Below are 10,730 nucleotides of genomic sequence, written 5' to 3'. Positions count from 1 at the left end.
CCCCCCCCCCCCCCCCCACCCCGGTTAAGTATGCTTAAGGTATTGGAGGGAGAATTATATTTGTTTCCTGCACAAGTCATCGATGTCTTTTTAACCTGAAATTAATCCCTTCGTTGGAAAAAGCTGCTTGAGCGACACCCCAATGAATGTTTTTTTAATCTGCTGCTGAATTTATGTTCCTAGTCCTTTCCTCCATCTCCTTTTTGTAAAAAGTATCGTTCCAAAGGGAACTAGTTGGCTAGACCATGGTGCTTAATAATGCCTCATAGCTCAGGTTCATTCCCCATATCAGTTGAGATAGGTATAGGGACCTACCTTGTCTCTTGCCTGTTGCGATCTGATGGTATTGAAATGTGTGGAGAGCTGTGATTACCAAACATCAGACAACAAGGATACTACATTGACAAGATTTTCCCGAAACCTGGTTTCCCGCCGGAATACAAGTCAGTGAAATTCTGGATCTATTGGTGAAAGTTGTTTGCTCAACTCATTCTATTCTCTTCGCAGTTATTGTGGAATTCATGATCCAGCCTGTGTCGTTTACTGCAACACCAGCAAGAAGTGGTTCTGTAATGGCCGTGGAAACACCTCTGGCAGGTAAGTGAGTGCTGTGATGATCAATTATGCCCTTTGAGAAATTCTTCAGGGTTAGAATGGTTCAGTTGGCCACACTCTTAACGGAGTTTGAAGTTTGTGGGATATTTCTGTATGTTGGATGTGAAACTTCAAACTGAAGCTGCACTTGCTTACTCTGATATCAAAGATCCCACATCATTGTTTGTAAAGGAGGATGCAGTTCCCAGGTGCACTTGGTAACATGCGTCTCTAAACACTCACACTCACCCCTACACCCTTGGTGCCTCCACGCCTCCACCCCACAACTACCCACGGGTGAATTTGCTTTTGCAGAGACATTCTATTTTGTTCCAAAAGCACACAATTTGCAGATAGTCAATATGGAATTTTATAAATTCCTACTTTGGAAATAAGACCAGTCTGACTCCAAGTTAAAACACAGACGAATTGTAAACAAGGCCTCACACCTCACACCTGTCTGCCCTGAGATGTCATTTCTGAAGTACTGATAAAATCTTTAGTTATCTTGGGGCACTGACTTGAAAAAAATTCTGGGATTGCATGTTAATCCGTTGAACATAAGAACATAAGAACTAGGAGCAAGAGTAGGCCATCTGGCCCCTCGAGCCTGCCCCGCCATTTAATAAGATCATGGCTGATCTTTTTGCGACTCAGCTCCACTTACCCACCCGCTCACCATAACCCTTAATTCCTTTACTGTTCAAAAATTTATCTAGCCTTGCCTTAAAAACATTCAGCGAGGTAGCTTCAACCGCTTCACTGGGCAGGGAATTCCACAGATTCACAACCTTTTGGGTGAAGAAGTTCCTCCTGACCTCAGTCCTACATCTGCTTCCCTTTATTTTGAGGCGATGCCCTCTACTCCTAGTTTCACCTGCTAGTGGAAACAACCTCCCTGCCTCCACTTTATCTATTCCCTTCATAATCTTATATGTTTCTATAAGATCTCCCCTCATTCTTCTGAATTCCAATGAGTATAATCCCAGTCTACTCAGTCTCTCCTCATAATCCAACCCTTTCAACTCTGGAATCAACCGAGTGAATCTCCTCTGCACCCTCTCCAGTGCTCGTGTATCTCTTCTCAAGTAAGGAGACCAAAACTGCACACAGTACTCCAGGTGTGGCCTCACCAGGACCCTATACAGCTGCAGTGTAGCCTCCCTGTTTTTAAACTCCATCACTCGAGCAATGGCAGACAAAATTCCATTTGCCTTTTTAATCACCTGCACCTGCAATCCCACCTTCAGCGATTCATGCACAAGGACACCCAAGTCCCTCTGCACAGCAGAATGCTGCAATTATTTACCATTTAAAACGTAGTCCATTTTGCTGTTATTTGTACCAAAATAGATGACCTCACACTTATCACCATTGTGCTCCATTTGCCAGACCTTTGCCCACTCACTTAGACTATCTATATCCCTCTGCAGACTTTGTGTCTTCTGCACACTTTGCTCTACCACTCACCTTAGTGTCATCTGCAAATTTTGACACACCACACTTAGTCCCCAACTCCAAATCATCTATGTAAATTGTAAACAATTGAGGTCCCAACACTGATCCCTGAGGCACACCACTAGCCACTGACCGCCAACCAGAAAAACACTCATTTACCCCTACTCTTTGCTTTCTACTGGTCAACCAATCCTCTATCCATGCCAATACATTACCTGTAATACCGTGCAACTTTATCTTGTGTAGCAGCCTTTGATGTGGCACCTTGTCAAATGCCTTCTGGAAATCCAGATACACCACATCCACAGGTTCCCCGTTGTCCACCGTGCAAGTAATGTGTTCAAAGAATTCCACCAAATTAGTTAAACATGACCTACCCTTCATGAACCCATGCTGGGTGTTCCCAATGGGACAATTTATATCCAGATGTCTTGCTATTTCTTCCTTAATGATAGATTCAAGCATTTTCCCCACTACCGAAGTTAAGCTAACTGGCCTATAGTTACCTGCTTTTTGTCTACTTCCTTTTTTAAACAGCGTCACATTGGCTGTTTTCCAATCTGCGGGAACCACCCCAGAGTCCAGTGAATTTTGGTAAATAATTACAAGTGCATTTGCTATTTCCCCCATCACCTCTTTTAGTACCCTGGGATGCATTTCATCAGGGCCAGGAGACTTGTCTACCTTTAGCCCCATTAGCTTGCCCAGCACTGCCTCCTTAGTGATAATGATAGTTTCTAGGTCCTCACCTGCTATAACCTTCTTGCCATTAGTTTTCGGCATGTTATCTGTGTCTTCCACTGTGAAGACCGACACAAAATAACTGTTTAATGTCTCGGCTATTTCCTCATTCCCAGTTATTAAATTGGCCTTCTCATCCTCTGAAGGACCAATGTTTACCTTCACCAGTCTTTTACGATTTACATATTTATAGAAACTTTTGCTGCCTGTTTTTATATTCTGAGCTAGTTTACTCTCATAATCTATCTTACTTTTCTTTATAACTTTTTTTGTGGCGTTCTGTTGGCCTTTAAAGATTTCCCAGTCTACTAGTTTCCCACTACTCTTTGCTTTTTTGTATGTGTTTTTTTTCAATCTGATACTTTCCTTTATTTCCTTAGACATCCATGGCTGGCTCTCTTTTCCTACAGTTCTTCCTTATCACTGGAATATACTTCTGCTGAGCACTGTGAAAAATTGTTTTGAAAGTCCTCCACTGTTCCTCAATTGACCCACCATTAAGCCTTTGCTCCCATTCTACCTTAGCTAACTCCTTCCTCATTCCTTCATAGTCTCCTTTGTTTAAGCACGGGACATAGGTACTGGATTTAACCTTCTCGTGCTCCATCTGTATTTTAAATTCGACCGTACTGTGATCGCTCCTTCCGAGAGGATCCCTAACTGTGATATCATTAATTATTCCAGTCTCATTACACAGGACTAGATCTAGGATAGTTTGCTCCCTGGTAGGCTCCATTACACATTGTTCAAGGAAATTATCGCGGATGCATTCTATGAACCCCTCCTCAAGGCTGCCATGACCGACCTGGTTTGACTAATCGATATGTAGATTAAAATCCCCCATGATAATTGCTGTATTATTTTTACATGCATTAGCTATTTCTATGTTTATTGCCCACCCCACCACGGTGTCATTATTTGGTGGCCTATAGACCACACCTATCAGTGACTTCTTCTCCCTGCTATTCCTAATTTCCACCCAAACGGATTCAATGTTTTGTTCAGTAGAACCTATATCATCTCTCACTACCGCCCTGATATCATCCTTAAAAATCAGAGCAACACCACCTCCCTTACCTTCTTGTCTGTTCCTTCTGAACAGTTTGATACCCCTAGATATTTAATTCCCAGTCATGACCAACCTGTAACGGCCACTAAATCATACCCATTTGCCATGATTTGCACCATCAACACATTGTTTCGAATGCTCCGAGCATTCAGATAAAGTGCCCTTATGCCAGTATTTGCACCTTTTTGGGTCCTATTACCTCCATTACTAACAGCTCTTGAGTTCTCCTTCCCTTTAACTTTTTTTCCTAATTTTCAATGGAGTTGAAGCTTCCTCATCACCTGCTAACCTGCTGCTTTGCCTTACGTTAATTGTTATTCTCCCTCTACGCTCACTTCTCCCAGGCATCTCCTTTCTAACTTATTTAAACAACCATCTTAGGTTTGTTCAATACATTTGCATCATCCGAAGACCCTTGATCTTTTGTTTATAAATTCTGTGCCTGATGCCACCTCTCTCACTAACACCTAAGGAGTGAGATTCCGAAAGCTTGTGTTTTCAAATAAACCTGTTGCACTATAACCTGGTGTTGTGTGACTTCTGCCCTAAACCAAAAACAGGTTATGTGGCCAGTCCGTCCACTGCTCCTTGTGGACAGATTGACTGTTTTGATTGCCCATACCTTAGTAACTGAAGTTAAATTAATAGAAATAGTGCTAGACTTGGTTTCGTGACAGCCATGATGCACTATTGAAATACTTCAACTTAAATCCGTTCTCTCATTGACATGTCAACCTCACCACACTATTGTCAGTGTTTGTTCAGCGATATGGGGATTTGGAAGTGAGTTTTCTGACCACACTGTCACCTCACTGTAAAAACTAGACTCTTCAACGTCGTATTTAACATCTTTGCATGTTGAATTTTAACATTTTAAAGGTTCTATTTATTTGTGTCCCTGCCTCTAATATTCCATTGCATTGAATAAAGAGTAAACTTAAACATATTTAACTTCATTATTTCTAACAAATAAAACTATTCATCTTCAGTTAAATTTTCATTGCGTGATAAAAGTCCTTGTATTTATATAGCGCCTTACACCAAACTTGCAGTGCTTTACACCAATTTAGTCCATTTTGTAGTGTAGTTATTGTTATAATGTGGGAAGCGAAGGCTACCAATTTGTGTAATACATGCTCCCATAAACAACAGTGATAACAAGTCCGTTCTTGTGATGTTGTATCAGGGATAAGTATTGACAAGGACATTTAGAACTAATTAAACTGGTCCTTTTTTGAAATCGTGCCATAGAATCTTTTATGCTTTTATGCTTCCCAGTCATGACCAACCTTAAATAAAGCATAGAATCTTTTAACTGAAAAAGCAAACTGCTTCAGTTTAAACTCTGGTCCAAGAAATGGCACCATCAGTAATGCATTGGAACGTCGGCCTTGATTTATGTGCCTTGGAAGGGGACTTGAACCCACATCTTGTGACTCTGAGACAAGACCAGTACCAACTGAACTGTTGCTAACTCTTTTGGATGAATTAGCAGCTCAATTTATTTATTATGTGCAGTGTTACTGAAAATGCTGGAAGGTTGTTTATTTTGACAGATTCTGAGTCAGTGAGTTATAGATTGCAGTTGCAAAAGTAGGCATAGTTGAATTAAATGTTAAAGATTCAATTTGTTTTCATTACAGTCAAAACTTCCTCTTAATGCTAGTGAAATAATGAAGTGAGAAACTAAGTTTTATTCTATACATCCTATGGCTGCAGTGTTATTGTCACGCAATGCTGCTAAACGCTGAGTAATTCGTTAAACTCTCTTTCTGTGCCAAGCTTATTATAGCAAGTATCATGTATCTTTTTAAATGTTAGTGAAATGTACCTGAAATGTCTTTTCATGTCACTCTGCCTCTGGCAGAATTCTTAAATCTTAAACTACATGAGTTGAAGATGTCTTCTCAAAGGGTATCCAGACTGATGTTTCAGTGCAGTAATGAGGAATGCTGCTCTGTCTGAGGCACTGTTACGCTGAAGAGCTACTAAATTTCCTGCCAATTCGGATGAATGTAAATAATTCTGTGACTCTCTTTGAAGATAGTTTTCCCTAGTATTCTGAACAATATTTGTCCATCAACATAATCAGAAGTGGTTTTTAACTCATTAAGACATTGCTATTTGCAGTTTGGCCTCAAAACTAAGACCATAAGAATAAAGGAGCAGAAATTAGGCCATTCAGCCCATCGAGTCTGCACTGCCATTCAATCATGGCTGATAAGTTTCTCGACCTCATTCTCCCACTTTCTCCCCGTATCCCTTGATCCCCTTGACAATCAAGAACCTATCTATCTCAGTCTTAAATATACTCAATGACCTGGCCTCCACTGCCTTCTGTGGCAGTGAATTCCATAGATTCACCACTCTCTGGCTGAAGAAGTTTCTCCTTATCTCCGTTCCAAAAGGTCTTCCCTTTACTCTAAGGCTGTGTCCTCAAATCCTAGTCTTTCATACCAATGGAAACATCTTCCCTACATCCACTCTATCCAGACCAATCGGTATTCTGTAAGTTTCAATTAGATCTCCCTTCATCCTTCTAAACTCCAAGTATAGACCCAGAGTCCTCAAATGTTCCTCATATGTTAAACTTTTCATTTCTGGGACCATTTTCATTAACCTCCTCTGAACCTGCTCCAGGGCCAGTACATCTTTCCTGAGATATGGGGCCCGGAACTATGCACAATACTCCAAATGTGGCCTGACCAGAGCCTTTTATAGCCTCAGAAGTGCATCCCTGCTTTTATATTCCAAGTCTTCTCAAAATAAATGCTAAAGTTGCATTTGCCTTCCTAACTACTGACTTAACTTGCAATGCTACCAGCCCTTGAGAGAATCCTGGGCTCCATCTCCCAAGTCTGTCTGCACTTCAGACTTCTGAATTTTCTCCCAATTTAGAAAATAATCCATCCCTCTCTTCTTACCAAAGTGCATGACCTCACACTTTCCCATGTTGTACTCCATCTGCCACTTCTTTGCCCACTTTCCTAACCTGTCCAAATCCTTCCGCAGCCTCCCTGCATCCTCGCTACTTCCTGTCCCTCTACGTATCTTTGTATTGTCTGCAAACTTAGCCAGAATGCGCTTAGTTCCTTCATCTGGATCATTAATCTATAAAGTGAAAAGTTGTGGTCCCAACACTGACCCTTATGGCACACCACTTGTCACCGGCTGCCATCCTAAGAAAGACCCTTTTAATCCTCCTTGCTGTCTTGCACAAAGCAATCTTCTTCCCATGCTAGCACCTTGCCTCTTAACACTATGGGCCCTTATCTTACTCAGCAGCCTCCTGTGCAGCACCTTTATCAAAGGCCTTCTTGACATCCAGATAGATAACATCCATTGGCTGTCCTTGGTCTAACCTGCTCGCTACTTCCTCAAAGAATTCTAACAGATTTGTCAGGCATGACCTCCCCTTGATGAAGCCATGCTGACTTTTCCCTGTTTTACCATGCACTTCCAAGTACTCAAAAATATCATCCTTCACAATGGGTTGTCAAATCTTACCCACGACCGAGGTTAGGCTAACTGGCCTGTAGTTTTCAGTCTTTTGCCTTACTCCCTTCTTAAACAGGGGTGTCACGTTCGTGATTTTCCAGTCCTCTGGCACTCTCCCTGACTCTAATGATTCCTGAAAGACCACCACTAACGCCTTCACTATCTCTTCAGATATCTCCTTAAGAACTCTAGGGTGTAGTCCATCTGGTCCTGGTGATTTATCCACCTTCAGGCCATTCAGTTTTTCAGCACCTTCTCCTTGGTCATGGCCACCATACTCAGCTCAGTCCCCTGACTCTCTTGAATTTTTGGGATATTACTCGTGTCTTCCACCGTGAAGACTGACGCAAAATAAATATTCAGTTCCTCAGCCAGCTCCTTGCTCCCCACTACTATCTCCATCATTTTCCAGCTGTCCAATGTCCACTTTTGCCTCTCTTTTGCCCTTTATATTCTAATGAAACTCTTACAGTCCTACTTTATATTACTGGCTAGCTTATCCTCATATTTAATCTTCTCCCTCTATTTCTTTTTTGTTGTCCTCTTGTTGGTCTTCATAGCTATCAAGTATTTCAGAAGTCTTTAGGGATGCTCTGAGACATGAAAGACATGATATTTGTTCAAATTAATTTCCTTTGTCCAGGTGAAGCACCAGAATTAGCCTTTTTAACTGTCAGCTGGGTGAGGGCTCATCTTTGATTTTCAAGTAGCCTCGATTTCCTTTGGTTTGATCTTGCAGCCATATTGTAAATCACCTGGTGAGAGCCAAGTGCAAGGAAGTGACTCTTCACAAAGATGGGCCATTGGGAGAGACGGTCCTGGAGTGTTACAATTGTGGTTGCAGGAATGTGTTCCTCCTGGGTTTCATCCCTGCCAAGGCTGACTCTGTGGTGGTGCTGCTGTGCAGGTGAGTGAATTTGGTCTGAAGCTGCAAAGACTTATGGCTAAACTACAGAGATGGAGGAAGATTAAGAGAGAGAGATTAGTTAGGGATGACATTGGAAGATCATCTTAGAGCTGATATTAACACATTTTAATTTTTTAAAGGAGAAATATGCAATTACCTAATAAAATTGAGGTATGAAACCTCCTTGTCAGGATGATCATATCAACTGTCAAAATAGTACAGAGAAAAAATATGCTAAATGTAGTAGGAAAATGTGTAATGTTAGAGGACTGGTGTATACCTAATCTATATTCAAGAGAGAATGTGCCCAGAGAAAGATATGCCACACAGTTTTGTATTGGTGGTGGAAAAAGTAATGAAATCACTTCTAAAGTTTAATTTGGAAAAGGGGCACGTGTTAGAAGCCAAAAATGCAATTTGTACTTGCCATGGATTTCAAAAGGGACAGTATTGCTTAACCAACCTTATTGGATGAGATAATAGAGAAGAGAAGGGTAATTTTTTTCAGCATTTCCAAAATGTTTAGGTTACCACATAATAGATTAATGAAAGTGAAGATAGATGAAGTTAGGGATTGAGTAGTAAAATGCATTACTAATTGGCTAATGAGACAGAATGTAGAAAGTAAGGTGTATTTCGTACCAGAAAGTTAGAGGGTATCCAAAAGGATCAGTGCTGAGCCATTGTTAATAAAGAAAACAATTTCTAAATAGAGGGTAATGGTTAATACTGAGGAGGAATGCAATAAATTTCAAGAAGGCATGAATAGACTTGGCAAATAGGGATTAGCGAATGTGTTTCAATACTGAAGGTATTTCAAAAGCAAAATTCAGATGCTAGAAATATGCAGCAGGGCTAGTAACATCTGTGCATCTGTGAAGGGAATAAAGATAACACTTCAGATTGATGCTATTTTAATCAGATCTAAATCAGTTAAAAATTTACTTGGTTTTTAAAAAAAATTCCCAGCTAGGAAAAGGGGAAGAGAACTAAAAGAAAGGTTGTAAAGGGGAAGAGAGATGAAATGACGAAGAGGGGCGAGAATGAAAGGCGATGAGATCGTAATTAGACAAGTACAGAAACAAAATATGCTTCCAAGGAATGAGGAAATGGGGGAAAATAAAATCTCTAGCTGTTCAAAACAAAACAAATAATGGGAGAGAGATTCTGAAGAAGGGTCCAGACCCGGAACGTCAGCTTTCCTGCTCCTCTGATGCTGCTTGGCCTGCTGTGTTCATCCAGTTCTACACCTTGTTATCTTAAAACAAATAATGGGATAGATGTTATGATGCAAAATTGTTCAACTTGAATCTGGAAGACCTGTCAAGTCTCTCGTTGATAGATGCCCATGTTGAGCTCCAGTGAAATAGTGTAAGAGGCTGAGGACATAAGTGGGAGTGGGACAGAGGATTAAGATGATAGGCTGCCAGGGCTCAGGGTAAAAGTTGCAGACTGAAAAGAGGTATTTCGTAAAACAGTTACACAAGCTGTTTGATCTTCCCAGCAGAAACTGTACTGTATGTAATGATTGCAGTATGTTAATACTAAATTGCTGTTTCACCTGGCCTCTTCTGCCCTGCCATCCAGCTATGGCTGCAAGTCAGTTGTACAATCCACATCTCCAGAATTAAAATCTTTCTACTGTCAGTTCTTTTTGTCAAATATGTACATTTCTGTGGCTAGGTTATGGAAGCTTGTTAGTGGAGGGGAGGAGATACATGCAAAGCAAATTTCCTCATCTTTGGAAATACACCGAAATATAATTTTCCAACGCAGGATGCAAATCCTTTATTCTCCATTTGCAAACAATGAAATTTGAGTGAATTAAGAGACAAACACCCTGTTTTAGATTTTGTTTTTTAATCAATACATGTCTGGAACAGGTGGCACTTGAATCCAAACATTCTGGTCAAGTAGGGATGCTATCACTGCTCCAGAAGAGCACCTACAACCATTGTAATACAGTTGGCTCAAGCAACATTTGATACTGTGGTTACTCAAACTCACTATCTCATCAAACATTAATGTTGTATTGTTCTTGGGAAATAGAGTTCCTCTTAACCCCATTTGTGCAAGAGGAACTAATGGAACAATAGGTGAAACATATACTGTCAACTTAGAATTTGAGCAGTCAGTGAGTGGCAAGCCTATCAAAGCAGTAAAACCAACAACAGTGTTAGTTTAATGTTAGAGCAATAAATTTAAATTTTGGCCACTATGAAAATCTGCTTTGATTTAATTCAACCCACTTCTATTGAGACCTATAATGTGACTCTCCTTGCTCTGTGCCTTTTAATTTTCTCCCACAGACAGCCATGTGCCAGTCAGAGCAGCCTGAAAGATATCAACTGGGATAGCTCTCAGTGGCAACCACTAATCCAGGACCGTTGCTTTCTGTCTTGGTTGGTAAAGATACCTTCAGAGCAGGAGCAACTGCGAGCCCGACAGATCACAGCACAACAG

At 40.8% G+C, this 10,730-nt stretch overlaps 1 protein-coding gene across 1 annotated transcript in view; it reads left to right on the top strand.

The window, feature by feature from the left end:
* LOC109924149 (paired amphipathic helix protein Sin3b) overlaps positions 1-10,730 on the top strand; it is a 35,774-nt gene that overhangs the window by 7,569 nt on the left and 17,475 nt on the right. Inside the window, exons 3-5 of the mRNA XM_048613955.1 lie at positions 508-597; positions 8,100-8,267; positions 10,577-10,673. Coding sequence (XP_048469912.1) covers positions 508-597; positions 8,100-8,267; positions 10,577-10,673 — 355 coding nt within the window. The remainder of the gene's footprint in view (positions 1-507; positions 598-8,099; positions 8,268-10,576; positions 10,674-10,730) is intronic.

Source organism: Rhincodon typus, chromosome 29 (assembly GCF_021869965.1).
Source record: "Rhincodon typus isolate 14 chromosome 29, sRhiTyp1.1, whole genome shotgun sequence".
Taxonomy (NCBI): Eukaryota; Metazoa; Chordata; class Chondrichthyes; order Orectolobiformes; family Rhincodontidae; genus Rhincodon; species Rhincodon typus.
The sequence above is the reverse complement of the archived record's forward strand: the minus strand, read 5'-3'. Positions and strand labels throughout refer to the sequence as shown.